General features: G+C 36.0%; 1 protein-coding gene across 1 annotated transcript in view; it reads right to left on the bottom strand.

The window, feature by feature from the left end:
* The window catches only part of INTU (inturned planar cell polarity protein), a 70,525-nt gene that overhangs the window by 31,130 nt on the left and 11,814 nt on the right, over positions 1–27,581 (bottom strand). The window contains exons 2-5 of the mRNA XM_065878111.1: positions 25,498–26,033; positions 14,862–14,947; positions 6,208–6,411; positions 1,790–1,908 (exon numbers count right to left, since the gene is read on the bottom strand). Of these exons, the coding sequence (XP_065734183.1) occupies positions 1,790–1,908; positions 6,208–6,411; positions 14,862–14,947; positions 25,498–26,033 (945 nt within the window). The remainder of the gene's footprint in view (positions 1–1,789; positions 1,909–6,207; positions 6,412–14,861; positions 14,948–25,497; positions 26,034–27,581) is intronic.

The raw sequence follows: 27,581 nt of genomic DNA, 5'->3' as shown, positions 1-27,581 counted from the left end.
AGGAATCCCTGAAATAATAATTATTTTCATATTCTTTCACAAAAATGTTTTTCTCTCTATATTTACTGGTTTCCATATGTCTAACCCATATTTTAGCTAACAAGGTCTAAATGTGAAGTAAAATATCTATACTTTGGAGAAAAATAAAATAAAATCCACATGGGGAAACTTAAACACATTTTCTTACTAATAAGATTAAAAACGAGTCCTGCACCTTAGAAACATTATGCTAAGTGAAAGAAGCTAGTCACAAATAACGACATATTTCAATTCCATTCTTAGGAAATGTCCAGAATAGGGAAATCTATAGAGACAGAAAGTAGATTAGGGGTTGCTTAGGACTTGGGGTGGGGTAGGTGCATTGATAGCTAAAAGATACAGCGTTCCTCTTTGAGATTAAAAAATGTTCTAAAACTGACTCTGGTGATGGTTTCACATATCTTCAAATATATAAAAACCATTGAATTGTACACTTTAAGTGGGTGAATTGTATGATATATGAACTATATCTCAATAAAGCAATTAAAAAAAATTTTTAAAGGCCTATCACATGCTTTTATAAATGTGAATTTATAGACTAAATGGAGCCTCGGTTACTAGTATTCTGAAATGAACTAATCTTTTCTATATACACTATACTAAAACTCCCAGAGTTAAACATCACTTTCATTTAGAAAAACAAGGAAATTTTTCCCGTTATCTTGAAGATCCAATCTATTAAAATCCTAGACAAGGACCTACTGTATAGCACAGGGAACTACACTCAATATTTTTTAATTACCTATTATAGAGGGAAAAGAATCTGAAAAAGAATATATATATATGTGTGTGTGTGTGTATAACTGAATCACTGTGCTGTACACCTGAAAATGACACAACATTGTAAGCCAACTATATACTTCAAAAAAAATAATAATAAAATCCTAGAGGTGTCATTTCAATCAGAAGATGGGAAAAGAAAAATTAAAGCCTAGAAAATCCAATTTGGTATTCTATCAATATTAAGGAGCTCTTAAAGTTTGAGATAAACTTTTTTGGTAAAGTCTAAAATTGTTGAAATATTAAGGAAGAAAGATGGTTTATAATCTATAGATTTATTTTATGAAATAAAGCAAAAACAAAACTCAATAAACTTTGAGCCCCCCTTTTCCATAAGTTAACTATAATATTTCAAAGTCAAGACTTGATAAATCAACATGGAATGGGATGTGTGGCTCTATAATCGACTTTCACAAAGTTATTTAACACCAGTTTGCTTATCCATCACTGAGGGAACTTGCACAGATGATACTGCCTTCTGAATACTCTTCCTAGAGCGTATGTGTATTGTGTGTTTTCTATCATTGTTCTAAGAACAGAACAAAATATTTTGAACTACCTGAAAAATTCAGTATTCAGTCATCCTTATCAACCACAAAGCTATTGTCAAGCAAGTTAATAATCAAGATAAAGTCATAAAAAAGCCCAAACTCATCATAATGCTGTGCTTAAGAGAGACTGCCTTCATGAAGAAATTCTAAAGTAGAGTCATTAATCCAAGTTTGTGAAAGTCCAAAACATCCAGATCTACAGCTGTTCTCAGAACTTACATTTTAAATAGATGATTAGTAGAAATAACCTAGGTGAGAAACAAAATATCTGCAGATATCATATCTGCCATATAAATATTTACATTATAGATACAAATATATTCGTATAATAGATACCTGTATTAGTATTTTGTTTGTCAGAATTAAGGTAAAGAACTTGGGAGAAAGAGAATTAAAGCTAAATAAAAATCAATTATTACCTAGTAACTTGTGTCCCAGTTACATTTTCCAACATGTCACAGAGTGTGAGAAATATCCCTCTCACACTTTTAAGTTTCTGAGATGCATCAGATACTGGATAATGATATAGGATTTCCTGCTGTTAAATAAAAAGAAATAGAAATGTCAATTCCCCCCAAATTTTCCAACCGTTATATTTTTCATGGCAAGTTCAGACTTCAAATTAAGGAAAAAATAAAAAGATTCCTTTCAGCTTCAGTGGGAGGTTTATTCAAACATAAGGAGAGGAGTATGCCTGGAATTTTAACACATTACCTAGTATTTAAAATACCACATTTGAAAATAAGTTAGAGACTGTCAAAATTAGTCATGATACATGTACTGAGTAGGATAGTGATTAGTTGGAATAATTACAACTAATTGCAAACAATGTTTCAAACATTAATCTCCCTTTACAACAAATTAAAATATTTATAGTTCGTTATATAGATATTCTTATCTCCTGTGGTTGCATGTGCACACAGACACCACATGTAAATTTTAGGAGTCTTTAAGATAAGCTTCATCTTTGGTGAAACCATTAAATCTTTATTTAAACACAAGACAAGACTGCAATTAAACTTACAGAGTGAGAATACAAAATTAAATTAAAGTCATGCAGATAGGAAGAAAGAAGTATTATGATATTATAAAATCTTCTGTTTAAATTTGAAATCGTTTGCCCACCACAAATTAATCTGTATTCAAACTTTAAAAGAGAGACATTTTAAATTATGGAAAATACTAAATCCATAAGATTATTCACAAAATGCTTAATAGTTTTCTATTTTCACGAAGAGTATATTCCCAGGAAACACACAGTTTTTAAAAAATTTCATTTTTATAAATTGCAAAATCAAGATGTGCATTGCTAGTACTTTTACATGACGGATTGAATCATTCTCTGATTCACTTTTTTGCTATTACTTAAAGCAACATGCTATTTTTCTCACAAGACAAATTAAAAGCAGGCAAAATTAAAATTTCTAGATAGAAACCATAGAGAATTCAGAGTAATTTCCAGTTATGCTACTTAATAACAATATTCATAACTATTAACATAGCCATTATCGAAAGCCCAAACTCTTAAAATACTGTATCTTTTCTTTGGTTCTCTCTCTAAAGAGCATTCTACACTTTGCTTTGGTCTCTCTTTACACGAAATAATTATGTGACTTGGAGTCCATGCCTTCGCAACTTTTACATTAGGATAAAATATAAATAATAACAAACTGGACACATCTGTTTTTTATACTTATTAAGCACATTCAGTATATGAAAATTGCTATGGAATTATGTGGCCAAATACAGTCTGCCTAACAACTCAAAATTTCTGTAATAATGTAAAAATATTATAAACCATTTTATCTCTAGAAATTAACTCAAACACCAGTGAAGATCTTCTGTTATGTCTACGTAATAAATTTAAACCTTAACTGGTAAATAAACGTACTGTATTTAGCCAAATACCAAATACCACTTTAAACAAATAACTATATAGTCTTTGATTCATTTTTTTTAAAATGTCCAAATCTTGTAACTTGAAGAAAACAAGCTGTTATTAAATATGTAACTCACATGAAAACAAAATGACCCTATGACATTTAATTGTAAAATAAGTAATACCGGAATACAAAGGTCATTTGAGAAAGTCTCTATTCCAACCTCTGCTGTGACCAGCCCAGAAAGCCTCACAATGCAAGACCTGGCAAGCTCTACACTTCCTACCCAATTTAATTAGCTGTATTTTAAAGCACTCGTTAGTAGCATGCATTTGCAGCAGTTTCCACTCTATTCAGTAAGAATAAAAAGCCTCTCCTAATTACAGTGTTGATACAGGGCTGTCGACAGACAGAAACCTGTTCATTAAAGAAATATCTACACACTTTCCCATGGAAAGAAAGGCAAGGATGACAAAAGGCCTCAGCACTATCCTACTCCAAGATGACCTTGGAAGATTCAGGATGCTACCATCCCAGAAATATGTTGTGTGTTCTATTTAATACATGGTTAAATTTCTTACTGTTCTAAAGATACAAAGGACTAGTAAAACGTGCAAGAAATTAGAATTATCAACTCTAGGTCTCCATGTATTTTTCAGAACACAGAAAATTATAAATATATGTAGAAGTAAATCCCTTCCTTTCCAGTTCAATTATTGGCTAAATTATGACATATGAAGAAACAACACAAGGAAATACACCCTTTGGATAAAATGGGTTTGGCATTGAGAGTATAGGCTGCAAAGATTTCAAAAGGAAAGAAATGTAAACTAGGTAAAAACTTTTTAGATCTCCCTTCTGCTCAAAGCATTATGGTAAACTAGATGCTCTGAGACCCTTGTGCTGTAAAACAACTGGATTCATGGCCAAAACATACTTGTTAAACTGCTGGATATATAACAAGTAGAGAGGTTTCCAATGACATCTTCTCCATACCTTTCCAACCCCCTTCCTCAGCACAGCAAAGCAAGCTGGGGCCTCAGCTGGGAGTGGTGAGTAGTGGGCAGAAGGACAGAGGCAGGTTGTCTTGAGGGCTGATATCTACAGTGTCTTCAGTCAGGACACTGAGCATTGGGCCAGTGGCTAGGTAGGTGAGCTGGGCCTAGGACCACTGCCTTAAACCTAGACCCTTTAGTGAGGCTTAAGTGTGCTATGTCAGTGATAGAAGCAGAAGAAGCAAATTCTATTTGAAGGAAGGCATTTCCCATTTAGAAACACAGGACTCCCAAAGATAAAATCAAGCAGTAAGTTTAGTCAATGATACCCAAGGAAATAACAAGGTAAGCCACAACAAGTCAGAGTCCCCATTAGGACTTAGAGATATTAGAATGGGAAGATATAGAATGAAGAAGAGCTATGTATGAGATGCTTAGAGAAATAAAGTATAGAATCACTAAGACAAGGAAACAACAGACTACTAGGAATAGCATAGCAGATTTGCATGTAGATTAGTTAAAAACTTTTCAGGAACTTCTAAAAATAAAATAGGAATATTTAAGCAAACAAACAAAAAAACACTATGGAGAGGTTAAAAAACAGTTTGAACATACCAGAAGCAAGAAACTGAACAAAGAAAATAAAAGACAGATTCATTAAAAGAAATGACCAACAGTAGACTTATTAACAGCAATTGTAAGTCAGAAGACAAAGAAATACTATCTTCGAACAGATTAGAGAAAATAAGTTTCTACCTAGTTGGCATAAGTAATGCTATGTGTTGACTTCATCTTCTTCCTGGCCACACAGGAAGACTATATTTCTCACCTTCTTGCATTGGGAGAGACCATATAACTAGTTCTAGGTATTGGAACATGAGCAGAAGTGATGTTCCTACTTTTAAGCTAGGCCTCTGAAATGTCCCATGTGATATTGCATGCTTTCTGTCTTCTCTCACTGGCCAACTAGATGGAAAAGATCCAAGAGAGGACTCTGAAGTCCTTGGGAATAATGGAACCACTGAATGAAGGGCTCAAATCATTGAGCCATTTGACCAGGAACATGTACATTGAAAGGAGAAATAAATTTTTACTATGTTAAGCTACTGAGACATTAGGATTATTTGTTATAGCAACTGGCCTATTCTCACAATGTATAATTATAAAGCTACCTTTCAAGAAGGGGTGAAAAAGACATCAAATAAATAACAACAAAAAGAATTTACCACCAACAGATTTTCATTAAAAAGAGATGCCTAAAGTATATGTTTTAGGAAGAAGAAAAATGATCAAATAAGGTCAGCCTGAGATTTAAGAACAGTGAATAAAGAAAATGGCAAGCATATATGTAAATTTAAAGATGACTCATCTGTACGAAATACGATGTACAAAATATGCATTTTATGATATATAATTTATACAGTTTATAATGTATAAAATATGATAATAATAAGTAGTAGTACTAGTAGTATAATTATGCCCAACTTGTGGAATTTTAAAAAATGATACCACTGAAATACTGATGACAATACCATGTAGGTGAAGAGGGGAAAATTGGAGTTAAGGTGTACTAAGGGCCTTGAATTATTTTGAAAAGGGGTTAAGATAGTATTTAACTTTAGAATCTGTTAAGAGAAATATCATGATAAAATTTTTAGAGTAATCACAAGAAAATAGAAATAAGAATATACAGCAAGAATAATAATGATGCAAGCAATCAAGTATAGTTTAAAAAATATCATGGAAAAAGCAATTCAAATAGAAATTTTTAAAGAAGGTAGAAGAAACAAATTCAAATATTTCAGTAATCTCTATAAATGGACTGATTGAGCTTGTCAATTTGAAGACTGCTGTGTGTAAGAGACATACCAAAAACATAAGACACAGAATGACTGAGAATCATTTGGAAGACTATAAAAAGGTCCTTACTTTTTTCCTTTGCACTTTTGAGCAGACACTCACCTCTTCCTTTGATGTTTCCGAGTCGAGCTGTAGTGTGAGATACATAACGATGTGAGGAGTGTTTAGAATATTCTGCTGGGTATCTTTGTCCTCTTCTCCCCATGGAAGTTTGATTAAATCACTTGTGTTTGACTGTGCCTTCTTCTGTCTTGGTTGAGTTGTTTGCTTTTTCACAGCATATGCATTTTCGAATGTCAGTTTCACCTTTAAAAAATTAAAACGTGTTGATTTTTCAACAAGGGAAAATCAGCTGTGGTTTTCACAAAGGATCTGTACATGCACATTCACTCAGGTACGCACGGTATGCATAAAAATCATCCTAGAGTATGGGCTCCTTGATGGCAGGGACTGTGTATTCTACTTATATCTCCAGGTCCTAAGACAGTATCTGGCACATATTTGTACAAATATTTATTAAGAATATATAATTCTCTGTATATAAGTTCATTAGTTTAAACTTAATCATTTTATTCCAAGTACTGACAACAAATACAAGAAATGCCATGGAAAAACAAAAATTAGTATGATCTGATAGCATAATAGAGAGTAACATTACATTAAGAACGGTAATAGCACTGACTCATCTGGGGAAGGTAAAAGGAAGAGATTCAGGATTAAAAGCAACCTCATACAACCAGAATTAGCTCTCCTTTCAAGTGAGGTGATATTCAAATATTCTTCTCTTAGACATTCTTTGTGGTCCTTTGAAATAAAGGCTAAGGACAGTAAAAACCATCAACATGCCAGATCTTGAACCATGACCCTAAGAAGACTATCTATCAGTTTTGTCAAGATAGTTTTAATTTCATGGCCTGATGTCAAACAAGATTGGTAAGAGTCCAGAATATGGCCATTTTCCAGTTGTTGAAAGGTAGCTTCCACTTCTCAATTAACTTTCCTTGAAAAAGGAGATATGTGTCTAGATGCCAGCTGGCCAAAGATAACTTGCTTACTTCAAAGAAGCACCAGTGTGTATCTTGACTAAAAGAAGTTTTCACTAAATGTAGTTAATTTTGTGTAGCAAGGACATCATCACAAGCTATATAGGCACAAAATGTTCCTAATGTTTAAAGTCTTATCAGAATACAGATAAGTAAGACAGGACATTCTAACTGTAACAACCTATAAAATTTTAAATTTAGACATTAAAGTGCAATGACTCCTTTAATTAGATTAAATTTTAAAAGTCAAAAAATAAATTCATGCTTGATCAAGAATAAAGAAGTCTGGTCAATATAGGATATTAAATCATCACACTGTACAACCTAAACATATATGATTTTTATTTGTCAATCAAACCTCAAAAAACTGGGGGAAAAAGGAAATGTCAATATTTAAAAGAAGATAAAATTGTTTGTATGCAGTAAGTTGCATTTTGAGAGGAAACATTTAAAAATTATTATCAAGACAATAATAAACAATACCTATTTTTAATAATTTATTAAAAGAGGTACTATTTTCAAGGCCAACTTTAACTATATGATAAATATGAATATGTTACTATCACTCCTTTAAAAAATGAGTCTTACATACTTATACATTTTTATCAAAAATGTTAAGCGTATTATTTTTAAAAATTCATTCATAATCCCATCAGCCCATCTAACTATTGTTAGTATTATACTGTAAAATAAATCTATCCTGATGAATAAAAGCTTTCAAATGAAGAAATATCTAGATTGCTTTTTTTGATTGGCAAAGAGTGACTATTTATGGTTGTATTCAATTTTGCTTATCTGTAGCTGTCTGGTGCTTCAGAGGCACTAAGTTATCTTTGTCTACCTAAAGTGAATTTAGTTAAATAAACATATTTTCTAAAATAAGTTTCTGGGACTTCCCTGGTGTCCAGCGGTTAAGACTTCATGCTCCCAATGCAGGGGGCCCAGGTTCAATCCCTGGTCAGGGAACTAGATCCCACATGCAGTAACTAAGAGCCTGCATGCTGAAACTAGAAGATGCCGCATATCAACTAAAGATTCCGCATATCAACTAAAGATACCGCATGCCGCAACTAAAGATCCTGCGTGCTGTAACTAAGACCTGGCGCAGCCAGATAAATAAATAAATAAATAAAGTTTCAGATTTTATTTTATTAACGAGTAGAAAAGAGACATGAGGTCTAAATTCATCTATCTATCTATCTATCTATCTATCTATATATATATTCAGAGTTAAGATGAACCAGATCATGACTAGAGAGTAGGAAGAGAGAAGTTCCTCATGAAATTTTTCTGAGGCCAAATGATAATGTTTCTTTACAAAACATTTAATATTCCAAGCGGAAAATATCAACCTTTACTAATTTTTAATGTTTTCTGTAAACTTGATGTTGAAAAATGGGCCCTTGGTATTATTAGAACACTGTATCTAAAAAGGCTAATAGAACACTAGTATATTTGGGGGGGAAATATTAAGTAAGCTAAACAAAAACATAAAAAGTTAGAGATCCTATATGAGAACAATCAAGAGTTATCTGAGGAAAATTAATATAAGGATAAGGTGAGGAGAGATGAAGAGACACTGTTTCCAACATAATCTTAGAAATATGTGAAAAAGAATATTTGGTGTGAGGTTTTGACCCAAACAAGCAACATGGAAGCATTATATGGCCTGAAAGACTATGTTCTGAGGATGGCATCTGTTCTAGTGGGTAATGCTCAATATATGTATACATAAGTAAAAATATAAGCATAAGCATAAATATATTAAATCCTTGAACAAGGATCCAATGAAGTAAAAATGGCTTGGAGCTCAGGGGGTTCTTTCATTTGAGAAGGAGGATTTAGGAGTGTCCAGAAGAAAATATATGGGAGTCTTTGACGGTGTTCCTTGGGAATGTGAGAAATCTTTCGAATTGGGGGAAATCCCGAGTGCAGACTTTGTACCAATATAGAGGGGAGCTTTGAAGATTGTCCCCAGCACTGGGCTTTGGGGAGGAACTAGGTATATGAATGGAGTGGAGGGTGAGAAATCTGACTGTAGGAAGCAGATGAGTGACATCCTAGGGGAGCAGGTGTCACAGAGGCAGTCTGCGTCGGCTGGAACGTCTGTGAGAGCTGTGCACCCCAGTGGTCCTCAGAGAAAGAAATATGTGTCCGAAGAGACAGAAGGGAGGGTATCTTCTCCAGCTGAGATTCTTGTGGGTGGAGAGGTCAAAAGATAGGGTATGACTCACCAAGAATGACAAAAGGAAATGAGTTGGTAGACTTAAAATAAAAATTTACCAATTTTACTTTAGGCAGCAATGGCAACCTAAAATTTAAGACTGGTTTGCTATGCTTGGTGAAGAGCGACACACTTGAAAACTAACTTTAATGCTACACTTGGCAAACGTCAGAACTTCTTTTCTGTGGGGCAAGAACCTTTTCCCCTCAGCATGACAAAAACTCAAACAAATAAACTACAGAACCATCCACTAACATTCTTTAAGGAACTATCTTAGCCACCATTCTTCTGATTTAAGTAAAGTTGGCTCCATAATGCAAAGATAACTACACTTTAACAAGACATTCTGAAATGCTTACATGGTAAGTAGCCATAAATGTCAGGAAATCTGGTTGTCTTGATAAAATGATAAATGGGTAAGACAGACAACCAAATTAAGAGTTAAGTGCCATTTTTAAAAAGGGGTTGATATATGTAAATATTAAGGATATTATGCGTTTTATAGGAAAAAACTTTTATTAAGAAGCATCTGATATAAGATAGTTTATAGCTTCTTATAAAAAAAGGTTTTTATAAGAGTTCATATGAAGGTTCTTATAAAGAGGGTTTTTCTGTTGGGTTTGTATGAGGCTTCTTATAAAAAGTGTTTTCTGTTGTTCCTCCATGGACATTAACTGGTGACAAGTTTCATCATCTCCTGTCTCCCTCAAAAGGTTTTCTTATTTGTGCAATTTCCCCATCCTTTCTTTCCTCGGTCCCCCCACCCCCGACCCTGGCCCCTCAGTTCAGGAGCTGATATGTCTTACCTCAGGTCCAAGGATATGCTCTCTATAATTCACCACTGCCAAAATCTTGTTGCTTTAATTATATCCTCTCTCTACTCCCACCTCCAACCCACCCCACATGACAAGCAATGTCTCTTCAGCCTCTGCCAAACCAACCAACTGATCCTTTTTCCCCATTAGCTACCATGCCATCCTCTTCACACATGGGACCTGGGGAGGCTGTCAGAATCTGAAGCAGCTCCAGAGCCAGACCACACTCTCACTTCTGCCCCATGGTCTGCACTCTCTCACAACATCTTCGTTGCTCTCCATGTGTCTGATCTTTTCTCCTTTCTGGCAGATGCTCTGAATATTCCTTAGTGAAAACTCTGAAGGAATTGAGTCTACATGGCTCAGCAAATTCTCTCTCCTCCATCCTCCTCTTTCGGGTGATCTCACAAGATTACTCAAGACAAAACTTGGAAGGCATCTTGGACTCCGCTCTCTCCTGCAGGAAGTACTGTCCTCTTTACTTCCCACATACTTTAAATCTAATCTACTCCTTTTCCTCCATATCCACAGCCAAGGCCTTTGCTCAGGCCTTCACCACTTCTCTTCTGAACTACTGGAAAGCTGACCACCTGGTTTCCCAACCTCCAGTCCCATCCAGAGGGATATATTCCTAAATGCAAATCTGATCACATCAGTCTTCTTCTTTAAAACATTGACATAGCTGGTTACTTCTGGGCTCTGAGAATTAAAAAAACACTTACAAATACTTTTTTAAAAATTTGCCTATTTCCTAATCTTTCCACAATATATATGAGCACCACTTTTTGTGGAACAAAGAAATAATAAAAATTAAAATATTCTACTCAAGTGTCATCTCCTTTAAGAAGCATTTTCTCCTCTCTCTGAGGCCTAAGAAGTACTTGAAAGCTGAGAGTCTAAGATGAATGTTCTGCAGGCTGATCTCCCAGAAAAGGAATTGGCTTCCTCCAAAGTTCCAGGAAACACGGTGATGGCCCAGGGCTTAATGCAATCAATCCCGGTCAACTGCAATGTTTGCACCCAAGTTTCCTGATCAAGCCAGGGGAGGGGATGGCATAACTGCATCATTATGTGCTTGTTGAATAAATGAGTGAACAGAGCTGTGACAACAGGTCAAGGTCACAAAGGTCAGTAATTAGAAAAGTACTTGCACCTTTGTTCTTGTCATTTTGAATTTTTAAAACATTTTTTTTAAAACCCACAACATTTTATTCAAAAAATGATAAACCTACGGAAAGTTGCAAGAAGTGTACAATTATGCATATATTTCTCACGCAGTTTCAGCAATTTTTAACATTTTGCCACATTTGCTTCCTCCCTCTCTTCTCGCTTGTGTGACTCCCCTCTCCTTCCATCCTCACCCTCTCTCTCTATTTAAAAAAAATTTTTGCCTGAACTACCTGAGAATTATTTGCAGCTATTTTAACGCTTCATTGCTAAGTACTTTAGTCCATGTCTCCTAAGGATACAAAACCAAATACAATTATGATACTTAAGAATTTTAATATTAAACACAATACTATTCTCTAGTAAAGGCTGTATTCAAATTTCCCCAAATATCCCAATACAGCTGTTCCTAACTGCACTACAGGATCAATAAAGGATTAGTCACTGCATTTGGTTGTATCAAAGTCTGTATTCAGTTCTAGCTCTGAGTTAGTTCAGTCTGTCTTAGTCTAAAACAGTTGTCCAGCCTTTTTTTCTTTCATGACATTAACATTTTTGAAGAATCTAAGATAATTGTTTTGCAGAATCTTAAAACCTGGCTTCAAAAGAAATGATTTGGGCTCTTTGTGCCTCATGTAGTATATAGGCTTTGCCTCTGGATTTCATCCTGGTGTTCTGAAACTATTTATAACAGAACTTATTTAAAATTCAAACACAGAACTGTAGAGTTGGAATGGGGCTCAGAGATTTATTCTCTCAAATCCCCTCTGATTATAAATGAGGAAACTGAAACCCAGAAGAGTGTGGAAACTTGCTCAGAGCGAGGTTTAAAATAGAGATCTGCCCTCCTTCTCCTCAGTGACCTTTCTACCACATTATACTCTCCTCCAGGGCATCTTCTGTTGGATGACAAGAAGGCTTTCAGGCTATTTTTATACTCTAAGTTTAAAATGGTACTGTTGGCTATTTCCAAATTTAAATATTAAGTCTGCTAAGGTATTCTTTATAAACCAGCATTCCTCTCCCCTCTTCAAACCAGGTAGAACAGCTTTTTCTGAGACAAGTCCACTGCAGTTAGTTCTGGCCCAACAAGAACAAGGGGATGCAGACACGAAGATCCACCCAGGTTGTATGTGAAATGGGAGTAACATGCTCTGGAGTCAGTTTCAGTTCTAGCTCTGAGTTATTAATTCTGCACCCTTGGACAAATCATTAACTCTCTCTCAGATTTTTTTTTCTCATATATAAAATAGGAATACAAATTATCAGATTCTTACAGATTGTTATGGGGAACAAATGAAATTATCAAAGGGAATGCTATTAGCAAAGCACTGACACACTTGATGGCACATACAAACACTAGTTCCCTTCCCAATTCTCAGGTTGTATATAGTCAAAATCCCCTTGAAATTGCAGTAGGAAGGCAAGGCCGTGCTGGGGTACAACATACTCTCTCAATAGGCTAATTCCAACTCACAACAGTTTTTCTTCCGTCTTTAAAACAAATTGCTGTTTCCTCATTTCTGCACGAGATGTAAGAATTGGCACTTAAGAGCCATGTTGTTAAAAAATATATATAAAATAAATATAAATATATATACAAATACATATATTTGTGTGTGTGTGGGGGGGGGGTATATGTTTAAGCACAGAACCACATTTAATGCAGTTGTAAGGCAAACCAGGCAGACAGCAGATACACTGCTATTTCATGCTTAATGAGGACATGGAAATGGTGGATGAAATTGGTCCAAAAATATTTAAATCATTATTTCTTTTTCTTCTTTTTCTGCCAAGGGTGCATAGCTGAATTTACAAATGTTAATTAAATATAAGTATAATGTGACTCCACTGGAAACATAATTCTTTTTTTGAAGACAGAACAGATGTGGTTGAACTTTGGCAGTACTGACAGGACACCTGCCACTGACATAGGCAAGAAAGGAGGAGCCCTCATTTGGGGCTGATACGCAGCCAGTTTACTTGGGTGACACTGTTTCAGTCATTAAAATACTGTGATTCTTCATTACTGACTGGCAAGCAGCTGCTGTCTGGACCCCTTAAGGTGCCCTAGTACCTTGGCCCACCCCTGTTCCTCCCCTCATCTAGCAACTAAAGGGGATACCAGCACACCCTACTGAAGCACTATGTCCGCCTGATTGCTATTATTTCACACAGCACCCCACCTCCATCCCCATTTCTCTATCCACTCCTAGACATTGCTAGTCACTGGCTACCATAGTTATTCTAGCACTTTCATTTTGCATTTCTGAAGATAGCTATATTTACAGAGCATCTCTGTGTGTGTGTGTTTGTGTGTATGTGTGTGTGTGTGTGTTAAGAGAAGGAAGTAAACATAACAGGAGTCTTTTTTCTTAGAAAACAAGAAATTTCATAATGGGTCCTATTATTTCAGAATCTCAAATCAGATGCAGATATGATTCTGATTTATCAGGCATTCTGTTCTTCATCCTGATCAATCTGAAACTTGCTTCATCCTCTCACTGCCTGATGGAGTCTCTAACCTGTCTAAAACATATCACCGTCCCTACCCCTCGAAAGAGAGAAAGCCAATTCCTGATGATAACAAGAGCAGAACATTCTTAAACAGGAGGTATAGCATTTTAAAAATACATCTAATCGAGGATGGATCTAGAGACTGTCATACAGAGTGAAGTAAGTCAGAAAGAGAAAAACAAATATCGTATACTAACGCATGTATGTGAAACCTAGAAAAATGGTACAGATGAATCGGTTTGCAGGGCAGAAGTTGAGACACAGATGTAGAGAACAAACGTATGGAAACTGAGGGGGGAAAGTGGCAGGGGGTGGTGGTGGTGGTGGTGTGATGAATTGGGAGATTGGGATTGACATGTATACACTGATGTGTATAAAACTGATGACTAATAAGAACCTGCTGTATAAAAAAAAATAAAATAAAATTTAAAAAAACAAAACGAAAAAAGAAAAAATACATCTAATGACATAAAAATGTCATCTGTAATACAAAATGTCAATGCTTAGAGAATCAAAATAACTTATTATGAAAGAGATTTATTTTTACCTACAAGGAATGAAAAATAATTCATTAAGCTAAAAGCTCAGGAGTAAGGCTAAACTAGATAACAAAAAAGAAAAAAAAATCAAGAAAATAGTATAGCTTTTAAAATAAACAAAACCACAATAAAAAACTTTATAGCAATTATGATTTTACTAAGTCAGAACATAGAAAATTCCATGACTATTTTAAATGGCTTTTCTAGGAATTGGATTTTCATCAGCAGGTATGGTACTTATAATGGCAAGTTGGTCATTATGTATGTTATTATTGTTCTTGTAGATATTTCTCTCTTTTTGGAACAATCTCTAAGAGCTAAAATTTTAGAAATAGCATGTTAAGTATAACTCGCCCATTATACATGACTATTTTCAGAATTTCATAAAAAGATAGCACAAACACTTATTTCATGTAATTCATCATAAAACACAGAAAAAGAATGTCCACACCTGCATAGGTCCAGGAATGCAAGATAGAACTCTCTCTATGTTCTCAGAGGTCACATCTACATCGTTCACGGCAACAAGGACATCACCTGAAAACAGAATCACAATAAAAGACAGTTGTGTGAGTATACAAAATGGAAAAAGATCTAGAATTGGAACATTATAAAGCATCTATTCTGATCTTCAAAGTACAATGGAAAATGTGGTACAGACATTCAGGGACTTGTTCAAGGTTATAAAGCTCATTAGTGGCAGAACTAATCTCCCACCCCACTCTTTCTTAAACTATAACACAGCCCAACATTGCACCATAACTTAATACAGCCTATGAATATTTAAAGAGATGAATATTCTCATTTTTGATACAATTGGGAGAATTACATAAACCCAAGGGACAAATGGAAAATTCGTAGCCAAATATTGCACTTAACAAAATTGAATCTAACCACTTAGACTCACAGTAAAAAAAATGCAGCTGACATTTTAATTAAATCCATGTGGTATATCATAACTCAATATGCTGTGCATTCACTGTTATTACTGATATGTGCCTACACACGTCTTTGTTTCAAAAGCCCCCAACCGCAATAAAACCTATAGCATGTTTCGGTAAAAAAATCTCCTTTTCCATGGCTTTTCTTTAAATGTGTATATTATCAAATCAGGTGGCTTTAATAAAGATCAGTGTTAAAATGGAAATTTACTTTCACAACATAAAAGTAATACCTAAACACCAGTCAGTATATTAATAGAAATACACATACCAAGGTTATTTTTTTCTCCTCATTCCCATCATTAGGAAATTGATTAAATAATTCATACTCATCCATTCATTAGTTTATCCAACAAATACTTATTGAGCATCTGCTGTATGCCAGGCACTGTTCTAGGCACTGCAGATAGAGAATTGAACAAAACAGACAAAAAACTCTACTCACATGGAGCTTAATACTCTTTGGGGAAAACAGATAATAAATATATATTGATATATATAGACAAAATAGTGTTGGTAGACAATTCTCCATTGGTCTCTCATATTTTCGTATATCTTAAAAGCCAAGGCACTGAAAGTCTGTGTTCTGGATTATCTTTTCAAGATTGTCTGTATAGTGAACAGCTTTGGATGAGATAGTGTCTCCCTCCAGAGCAAACGTACAGTATAATAACAGCAAAAAAAAAAAAAAAAAAAAAAAGTACTGTATAAGATATATTAACAATATCTTATTGTTAATAATTGTTCTTTATAAAAGATTTATGTTCCCTAAGCTCCAAGTTCCTGTCCTTTAATGCAACCCACTATGTGTGTAGGGGTCACCTGGCCCTTTTCATGATGCCCTGTGGGAATGAGGGTTGGGGAACAGGTGAAACTGCCATTACTTTAGCTACTGCTATTCCTCACCAACCCCCGTCCCTTCATTCCTTGCTCTCCCTGATGTGTATCATATGGGAAAGGGGTTAAGGGCAGAGTGAGCATGAGTTTCTTAGGTCAGCCCTCTGAAAGCCTGCAATGACCTACACTAGGTTCAAATGCTCAAGAGATGCTATTCAGTTGAGAGTTCCTCAGGTTTGGGCACCAAGCCTTATATGATGGTCCGCTGTTGCAGCACTTTGAGCAACCTGGTAACTTTTCTTAAAAGAATTTTGAAATGTATAGAAATATCAAATCACTATGTTGTGTAACAGGAACTAACATAGGGTGGTAGGTCAATTATACTTCCAAAATAAACAAGCAAACTCACAGAAAAGAAATTGGATTTGTGGTTACCAGAGGCGGGGGAGGAGAGAAGAGGGGAATTGGATGAAGGTGGTCAAAAGGTACAAACTTCCAGTTATAAGATAAGTAAGTACTAGGAATGTAATGTACAACATGATCAATATAATTAACACTGTTGTCTGTTATATAACAAAGGTGTTAAGAGAGTAAATCTTGAGTTCTCATCACAAGGAAAAAAATTTTTTTTCTATTTCTCTAATCTATATGAGAGGATGGAGGTTCACTAAACTTACTGTGGTCACCATTTCATGATGTGTGTAAAAGTCAAATCATTATGCTGCATGCCTTAAACTTAGTGCTGTATGTCAATTATATCTCAATCAAACTGGAAGAAGAGTAAGAACTTGCAAACTAAAATAAGCTTCCAACTTCAATTCAACTTGAAAAAATGAAAAAGCAACATACTCCCCTAATTATTTTTAAATAAGAGATTAAACAAGTGTACTATACCAAATTATTTATAGCTATCTTGATTTTAAAAAGGAAGGAAGGGGACTTCCCTGGTGGCACAGTGGTTAAAGACTCCGCGCTCCCAATGCAGGGGGCCGGGGTTCAATCCCTGGTCAGGAGACTAGATCCCACATGCATGCTGCAACTAAGAGCTCATATGCTACAACTAAGGAGCCCACCTGCTGCAACTAAGACCTGGTGCAACCAAATAAATAGATAAATAAATAAATAAACATTTTTTTAAAAAAGGGAGGGAGGGAAAGAGAGAGAGAGAGATTGGGAGGGAGGGAGGTGAACACAATATAGAAGTACTGATGTATTGATAAAACAAAATCCCTTCTGGACCGTACCAACCATGAGTTCTACTGTCTATAGATTATTCTATCCTCAGGACACCCAAATGGTGAAAAGATTTAAACCCTTCTCCTTTAAACTAAAACTCCATTGGATTATGTCCCAAATGACTCTGTTTTCTTTCCCCTCCAAACCCTAATGAATACAGTTCTGTAGTTGAGTGTTGTAGGAAGTATTATCTAAAAGCATCACGTCCAACAAACCTCTAAAAATAGGAGACATGTATCATCACAAAAGATATGAAAATAAATTTTAGAACAAGTGTAGTATATACACAATATTTCTAAATGTTTAGTAGAAAATTGTCTCTTTCTATAAAAGAAATGGTACATCCACTTCTCATTTTCCAGATACTTGCTTTCCTCACATTTTTCTGAGCCCCTCTGTGAGGTGACTCAGAGATGGCAGGCTTCCTGGACATCACATCACTGCAGTGGGCAGCCTGCACTCCAGGAAAGTTCTTTCTCAACAAGTGCATGGGAGTCATTAGTATGCAGGGTCCCATTTCAAAGGCTGAAAGGAAATGAACTGCATGAATTGATTTGAATTGTTAAATAAGAAATAGTCTGAGAATTATTGATGGGTAGAAGTAAGAGGGAAAATTTATCAAGTTTATCAAGAGATTTCATTCAAGAATCAAATAAAACATAAAGGGGGAGATCAGTTTATCAAAATGCTTAAGTAAATCCCTTTGGGTGATTGGGCTTTTTCTTTGTTTTGTTTAATTACATTTTCTAAATGGTCTACCATAGCATATAATTATTACTACTGCAAAGAGAAAAAAATTAAAACTCACACACACTGTGGTAGGCAGAATAACTGTCCTCCAAAAATGTCCACATCCTAATCTCTGAAATCTGTGAATATGTTACTTTACATAGCTAAAGAGACTTTTCAGATGTAATTAAGTTAAGGATCTTGAGATTGGGAGATTATCCAAAAGAGCCCAATGTAATTACAGGGCCTTTATAGGAAGGAGGCAGGAAAACCACAGAGTCAGAGAAAGAGAGACACGGAGATACTACGCTGTTGGCTTTGAAGATGAAGGGACCACAAGGCAAGGAATGCAGGTGGCCTCCAGCAGCTGGCCAAGGAAAGGGGTTCTCCCCTGCAGCCTCCAGAAGGAATGCAGCCTTGTGGATACATTGATTTCAGTGCGGGAAGACGCATTTTAGACTTCTGACCTCCAGAACTGCAAGATGATAAATTTGTGCTGCTTTAAATCACTAAGTCTGTGGTACTTTGTCACAGCAGCAATAGAAAATTAATATACCCGCTTAACAGAACAAAGCAACTTTGGCTAAGCACCAAGTGAGAGTCAGGGACCATGAATGCTAAAGAATAAAAGGATATACAAGGTACACTTGGCAGTCATTGGAAAAAGAATAAATCAGTCTTGTTAGAATCTGGTATTTACATACAAGAGGACTGGGAAATAGGTATGAGACAGCGGGGTGGGATCAGATTGTGCATTTAAATTGATCATTTAGGGACTTCCCTGGTGGCGCAGTGGTTAAGAATCCGTCTGCCAATGCAGTGGACACAGGTTTGAGCCCTGGTCCGGGAAGATCCCACATGCCATGGAGCAACTAAGTCCGTGTGCCACAACTACTGAGGCTGCGCTCTAGAGCCCACGAGGCACAACTACTGAAGCCTGCATGCCACAACTACTGAAGCCCGTGCGCCTAGAGCCTGTGCTCCGCAACAAGAGAAGCCACTGCAATGAGAAGCCCGCGCGCCGCAATGAAGAGTAGGCCCCACTCGCGGCAACTAGAGAAAGTCTGCACGCAGCAACTAGAGAAAGCCCGTGCACATCAACGAAGAACCCACACAGCCAAAAATAAATAAATAAATTTACATAAATAAATAAATAGATCATTTAAATTAAGCTGAATTTGACTTCAGAGGGGAAAGCATATGGTTTTTGAAACATAGTTACATACTGCCATTTTATACATTCAGGTTAATGCATTTACTGACAAATTCTTAAGTTTTGAGAGAATAAAAATTATTGTATTTTTTTAACTTCAATATCAATCCCTCAACTATAACATGTAAGCACTAAACCAGAGAAAATTAAGGTCCCTCCCAACCTACCATTTTAGAATTCCTTGAATAAGGATAGCTCATCTACTGTAGCTACCATTCAGAATATTAAGTAAAACATCACATTCTCTGAAGATGATGGGTAAGAAACTAGTGCCAGGTTTTTATTTCTCATTAAAATAGAAAATAATATTGCAGAAATGTTGTAAAAATTATTGATAGCTATAAATTATTGATGGCATTATAGCCATGATTGTTTCTGCAAATTATTTTTAGTCTTTACATTTGTTCACACAAATGAGGCATCAAGGATTTTTTTCCTTTTAAACTTCTCAAGTAATAAGAATTTTTATGCTGGTATACAGTTTTTAGAATTACAATTTTAATAGTCAAATAACATACAAATTTATTAAATTATAATTTAAATAATCAGACTCTTGGTTTGACATTTTCATGCTTTTTATCATTATTAAAGAATGCTCAAATAAATGTTTTTGTGCACATAGCTTTTCCTGTTTTTACATCTAGGGTCAGCAAACTTTTTCTGTAAAGGGTCAGATCAGTAAATATTTTAGGCTCTGCAGGCCATATGGCCTTTGTCGCAACTCCTCAACTCTGATATTGTAGCTTGAAAGCAGCAATAAACAAATGAATGTGGCTATGTTCCAATAACATTGTACTTATGAACACTGATATCTGAATTTCATATAATTTTCATATGTCATAAAATATCACTCTTGATTTTTTTTAAAGAAACATTGAAAAAGTTAAAACCATTCTTGGTTTGCTGACTGTACAAAAATGGGTGGTGGGCCTGATTTGATCTGCCGGCTGCGGTTTGCAGATGTGTTTTAGATTACTTCTTTAGGACAAATGTCTCAGAATGAATGAACTGGGTTAAACAGTACATTGTGGTAGTTTAACACTTATTTCCCAATTACATTTTGAAAGGATTAAATCATTTCTTTTCATTTTTGTTTCAAAGAGAAATCTTTTGGCACTTTTCCCCACCCATTCAAGTGAGCAACCTGGCAAGTGAAAGAGCTCTGTGAATGGAATTCATAACCCATGGGTCTCAGCTGTATCACTGACTGGCTGTCTGCTCTCAGGTAAGTCATGCGATTCCTTTGGTGCTCATCCGTAAGGGGAAGTAACAACCAGACGCTCTCAACAAAGGCCTAAAAACTCTAAAATTCTGTCTTTCCAGTGAACACACTGCTTCAGTGTCTTTCCTTTACTAGTGGTTCAAGTACCATGGGGAGAAGTATGGGGAAAAAATGACGTGTGAGGGGAGAGACAAAGAAGTAGAGTTATTTTCATTAAGAATATCAAAATGTTACACCTATTAGAGGAGAAAATAAAAATGTATACCAAGTAATAGTCTGCAAAATATTAGAGAATAAAACCATACGTTATGTGTTCATAAAAACCAAATCTGTCTTTTCAAAAGAGCACTTCAGATATTTTAATTGGAAATAACCAAAATGTCCACCAACAGTGGAATGGAAAAATAAATAGTATGTATTCATACAACGGAATACTACATAGTGAGAACATGGATATTTCTCATAGATTATAAGCTAAAGAAAATATAATAGAAACAAGAGAATACACACCATATACTTTCATATACATGAAGTTCAAGAAGAGACAAAATCAACTCTGTTGATAGAAAAGTTCTGACTTTTAAAAGGTTACCTTTGGGAGGGGGTACTGACTAGGAGGATGTACCATGGAGCCTTCTGGGTACCAAAAACATTCTATATCTTGACCTGGGTGGTAGTTACACAGGGACAAACATATGTCAAAATTTACTGAGTATACATTTAAGATTTGTGCATATTATGGGTCATACCTCAATTAAAATGATTTTTTTAAAAGTAAATCCAAAAATACTTCCAAAATTTTTTAAAATTTAAAAGAGAAACTTAGCACAAGTATTATACAAAACAAATCTCTTTAGTGATCACATGTGAGAACATTAGAAGTTGACACAAAAAGAGCTTGAAATAAAAACTTTATTCTTCATCAGAAAAAGTTTCCAGGGGTATGTGTGTCTAGAATATTAATGTGGGGACTTCCCTGGTGGTCCAGTGGGTACAACTCCATGCTCCCAATGCAGGGGGGGTCTGAAATCGATCCCTGGTTGGGGAACTAGATGTCACATGCATGCTGCAACTAAGATTTCACATGGCACAACAAAGATCCCGCATGCCGCAACTAGATCCCGCATGCCGCAACTAAGACCCAGCGCAGCCAAAATAAATAATTAATTAAAAAAAAAGAATATCAATGTGTAATTTCTCTAACCCTATCCTTTCCAATCCTCAAAAAAACATCTAGTTTAAAATGACCAAAAAAGGGTAATCTTGAAGACAAAAATAAATCACTGAGATGATATGCAGTTTCTAGGATGTAGATAAAAGGGGAACTTCTATTTGTTCTGGACTGAGTCAGAGGCTGACTACAGGTAGTCCAGGAGCTATCAACTGTCAAACTTTAACAGAAACGCAAAAGTAGAAATATAAAAAATAAACATGCAAGCCCTTGGCAGCAGGAACAGCAAAAATGGCACCAAAAAAGGTAGCAAGACCCCCAAGAATCCAGCAAAGAAGAATGAGAATAGAACAGAGTTCTGCTGTCATAAAAGGAAAGAAGAATCACCCGTCTCACTGTGCTGGTCACGGGACTTTAGTCAACAGTGGGTCACCCTCCAGCCAGACAACAGGGGAAGTCACCCTGAGCAAACTGCATTGACCTGGACAAAGCATTCATGATCTTCCTGCCTGTGGGGTGACTGCAGTGTGAAATGTCGCTATGAAAGAAGCAAGTGAGAAATTACCACCACAGAAGCACCTTGTACGATTAGCAAACCCACCATGACATTAAAATCGTCCATTCTTGCAAATGGGTATGAACACATACCCAACTTGGAATAGGATTTCTGATCTTGATAAACAAGAGCAACTGCTCAATGAAGTATTCAAGGACGAAGTCTCTTTCCTAACAGCGATTTATATCTCTGCTCTAAGGGGCATAAGATAATATTCATTATTTATAAGCTTAACACCTGTGACTGCTCAGAGAATTTTTTAAAACTTAATGCTGAAAAAAAATCATCCATTCTTTAGTCCCAAAATTATATAATTAAAAAATATGGAACATAATCATAAAATTAAAAACTTAGAAAAGGAGAGATAACAATTACCCATAATGCCCCCACCCTAATCCAACACTATTAGCATTTTGCTGTATTAACTTCTAATTGTTTTCCTTGCATGTATTCTTTTTTACATGGTTTATTCGTTCATTCAGTAAATGTTTTTGAGGGCTTATTATGAGCCAACCATTTTGCTACGCATCAAAGATGAAATAATCATTTTATTCTGACAAATTTCCTTTCTACTTATTAGTAAATCATAATCTTTTCTATTACAAAATTGAACTCATGAGCCTCATTTTTCTAACTTTTTATTGCTATTTAATACACATCCAGGAAAGTGCATAAATTGTAGTACAATACAATGAATTATCACAAAGTGAACACATCCATGTTACCTCACTCAGGTTAAAAGGTAGACAACTAGCATCTTGTGTATCTTTAAATTACTTTAATGATAAACAGTGGGACCACCCTGGTAGTCTTCCTGTCTCTGGTTCATTCTCTTTCCTCCCATACAGATGGTGCAAAGATCACGGCCAGAGGTAACTGCCATTCCTAGAAGGTTCAGCAGACTGGAGTATCAGGGGAAAGGAAATATGGAATAGGAGGCTCATTGGTCATAACCACCACTCTGTTAGGTTTCAAGAGAAAAGGGTAAAAAGAATTTTAGAGATCTGTCTATAACTCGGTCCAAATAGGCATTCCAAGCAGAAGCCCCAGGTGAGTATAAGGAGAATGTGTAGCCGAGGTTTCCCAGCATGTGGGATCATACAGTTATGGTGGTGGGCAACAACCAGGCAGGATTTCATAAGCAGGAATTCTGGTCTCCTTTGACAGAACTAAAAGAACAAACCTTAGAGATATTTTAGTCCAATTCTGTAAGTTGACAAAAAAGGAAGGTGAGGACCTGAGAGAATGTAAGTATGCATTAGCTCCTGTTCCAGTTACCTATTACTGCATAAGCAATCACACAAAAAACTCAGTAGCTTCAAACAACAACCATCCTTTGCAACTATGTGTGGAGATGGATGTTAACTAGACTTACTGCAGTGATCATTTCGGAGGATAAACAAATATAAAATCATTACGTTGTATGCCTGAAACTAATGTAATGTAATACGTCAATTATATCTCAATTAAAAACAAAAACAAAAACGAAAGAAACAAGCACCACCATTTATTGTCTCTCCCGGTTCTGGGGTTGGTTGATGGGGCTCAGCTGAGGTTATCACTCAGGGTTCCTTGTGTAGCTGCAGCCAGACGGTTGGGGCAGGGGTTACCCGGACGGCTTTTTCACTCACGTCTGATGGCTGTTCCTGAGCGTGGCTAGGGCCTCAGCTGGGGCTATCAGCCAGAATGCTACGACTCAGGGCCTCTTCAAGTGGCCTGGCCTTCCTCACAGAATGGGGACAGGCAGAAGGTGTATCCCCTTTTATAAGCCCGCTCCTTAAGTCTGTGTGTACAGTACCAATTAAGCTGTGATCACAGACCCACCCAGATTCAAGGCCAGGGCAGTGGGGCACAGAGATACACACACATACCACAACTCTCCATGGGAGGAGTATCAACATCACGCTGTAAGAAGAGAATGTGGAGATCTTGTTGCAACCATGTGGAATACATGCTTTGCACAGATGCCCTTCCTACAGGGTTCCTCCCTGCAAACCCTTATCATGGCACTTATCACACTGTGGGAAACTGTCTGCTTATTTCTGACCCTACGTGAGCTCCACTACAGCATGAGCTCCTTAGGCGGAGTAACTGGATCATTAGAGTAATCTTCGTGCTCCTGGCATTTAGCAGGTGCTCAAAAAATTATCTAATGAATCAATGAACAAACAAAAAATTTGGACTTAAAGAAATATTTTGAAATGTTTCTAAAGAATCTATAAAAGTTCCTTTATCAAAATCTCTCAGGCTGGGTCAACTTAAGACCATCAGCCTGGAGAACTGTTACTACCTGTAAGTTTTGTTAACAACATATTCTCATCTTTAACTAATCTATCTTTAGGTAAATAATCTATCTCTAGGTAACTAACCTATCTCTGGGTAACTAATCTATCTGTGGGTAACTAGTCTATCTCTAGGTAACTAGTCTATCTCTGGGTAATCTATCTCTGGGTACCAAATCTATCTCTGGGTAACGAATCTATCTCTGGGTAACTAACCTATCTCTGGGTAACTAATCTATCTCTAGGTAACTAATCTATCTCTGCTACTAACTCATACATACCCAACAGCTTAAAATGTATCAGCAACACAAAATGCTCATCTTAACATATATTCAGAATAACTTGTGGACTTCTTATTTTCCCCTCAAAATTGGTGGGATATTTTATGACAAGTGCCCTTAAAAGGAAATTTACGTATAACACCAATGTTGCTACATATGCCATAGGAAACAGTTTAAAACTACTCCAAGAACTCGGGGCACTTAAGTGCAAACATACAATTTTAAAGTATTTTTATTCATAAATTATATATTTTTGTATCATGTTACTGGATATAGGTCATTCAAACCTAAATTATCACTGTACAGTCAACTTTTCTTTTTCTTGTCAGCAAAGAAAACCAAGATGAAATAAAATTATATAAAAACTTGAAAATTAGTTAAGCTGTTCCCTGGACTAACAAGGCACCCATGTGTATTCAATGCACTAAAGTGCTTGTCTTAAGAATGCTGTGCATTGCAGTACACAATCCTTCCAATTTCACTACTGTCCCAAATATCGTCAGGTAGTCCTTTATTGGTTGAGACACTGGGTATAATTCTGTTTTGATCACTTTCCTCACAAAGCATCATCAACCATTAACCCTGCAAACAAGGACTGATGCTCACGAGCAGGACTTACCAATTAATATCTGACCACTCTTCATAGCAGATCCTCCTGGCAGCAGGCCATGGACCACAAGCTTCTCTCCACTGCCCTGTTTTCCACTTCTTCTCCAGCTCCACTTGGTCTGATGGATAATCCCAATCAGTACTTCCAGAAGCTTGAGCTGCTCTTTGGCTTTGGTGACGGTTAGCTTTTTGGGGTTCACGTAAACGTTCACGTCTTTGTACCGCTGTTGAACAACTCCTGTTTTCTGATTGGACTGATGCTTTAGAATGGATACTGGCCCACTGGCATTGCTATTTTTTTTATTATAGCGCTTGGGTAAAAGTTTTTTACTTTTTAAAATCTTGGTAAACCGCTTGAGTTTGGGTTCATACTTTTTTCCTTCTTTGTAATCATCCTCTTCAATAATAATCTCGTTTTCGCTGAACCTGACATGGTTCACAGTAGGTGTCTCAGGAAGAAGGCTTTCTTCTTCATCCTCACTCAACTCCAAATAAAATAGCTCTCCATTCTTCTGCACACTGTCCAGCCATTCAGGCTCCAGGTCACTGTGAAAAAGAGAAAAGATAATCTAAATCGCAGCCCAACATGGGAAAAACAGTTATGCCTTTCCAGCAGGTGGGTTGGGGTGCGGGGAGACGGGAAGGGTGAAATTTCTTTGATTATTTCAGAGTCTCCTCACTGATTCTAATTTATTGTGAGCATCAACATTATTCCCTGTAGAACGGTTTTTGTAGAGCCTTGAAGAACTGGGGTTGGAGGAGATGGAATCAAAATGGCATAGTGATAGAAAAGAAAACAAATTAAAAAAGAGATGGCCCCCTTCTAGAATCTAAGGTTCTATTTTGTTTTTTAAATTTAATTCAGTCCCTGTGTGGTTACTGTTCACTCTAGACAATTTCACTGGACAATGATTTACATTAGTAGTTGATTATACAATTATATCCACAGATGTGAGACATTCAGAAATTGCACATAAAAACATCCTATTTGCAAAGAAATTATTCAGCATGGCTGACACGTTAAGTGAAAGCCTACCAGTATTAAAAGACTTTGTGTATATAATAAGTTTTCAAAAAAGGAACATTCACCCACCACGAACTAAAATCTTTGCTGAAAACAACTAGTTTGTAATCACAGTGAATAATAATCACTTCTGTAGCCTATAATTTCATAAAATTCCTTTTAATGAATAATTGTAGTAAGAAGAGTAAACCACACATGACATGATTCATCATGTGATTTTTAACTGGGAAATAGGCCACTGAAAAAAACAAAATTATTATTATTAAAATGATTCAAAGAGCATTAAAAAACAAGAATACCCATCTTAGGGTAACAGACCTAACCACAAACTCTACCCTGTTCAATGTTACGAACAGTTTACCTTTCAAACTGCTATTCTTTAAAGCAAAACTGGTTACAGTGGAAGAACTAACATGTGGAGAGACTTTTCAGAAACATAGCTGTAATATCCTGGCACGATATAATTTGTGTTCTAATCATTCAATCAGTTAGAAGACGTCTGTTTTCTGCAGTGTTTATTAGCAATCTTGGTTCTTTTAACTTAAAAGTCAAGTGTCTCTTTCTAAATACTGTGAAAATTCATCCAAAAAATGCACTATTCTATTAATCAGAAACGAACCACTACGCTGGTCTGTAGTTGGTAATTAACATCGAATTTTCAACTATATATGAATGGTTAAAAAAAAAAAGGCATAACTATCCCCAGATATCAAAACTAACATTTCTTTGGCACTTGCTGGTTCCCAGTGTGTGGCATCATTCTAGGCACTTAGCACCACTTACTGTGGATTATTCACCATTATCAGTTGTTTTGACTATATCTGTCTGTACCTGCAGAAATCAGTATTTAATATCTCTGTAGTTTTACTCTGATGAGTCTAAATAACTGTGTCCCCACCATAAAAAATTTAGATAACAATGTACCGTAATTTAAAATGGCACAGGGACTTCCCTGGTGGTCCAGTGGTTAAGAGTCCGTCTTGTAATGCAGGGGACGCTGGTTCGATCCCTGGTCAGGGAACTAAGATCCCACATGCCACAGGGCAACTAAGCCCGCACGCCACAACTAG

Source organism: Phocoena phocoena, chromosome 5 (genome assembly GCF_963924675.1).
Source record: "Phocoena phocoena chromosome 5, mPhoPho1.1, whole genome shotgun sequence".
NCBI classification, from domain to species: domain Eukaryota; kingdom Metazoa; phylum Chordata; class Mammalia; order Artiodactyla; family Phocoenidae; genus Phocoena; species Phocoena phocoena.
Note: the sequence above shows the minus strand (reverse complement) of the source record. Positions and strands in the feature narration are given on the sequence as shown.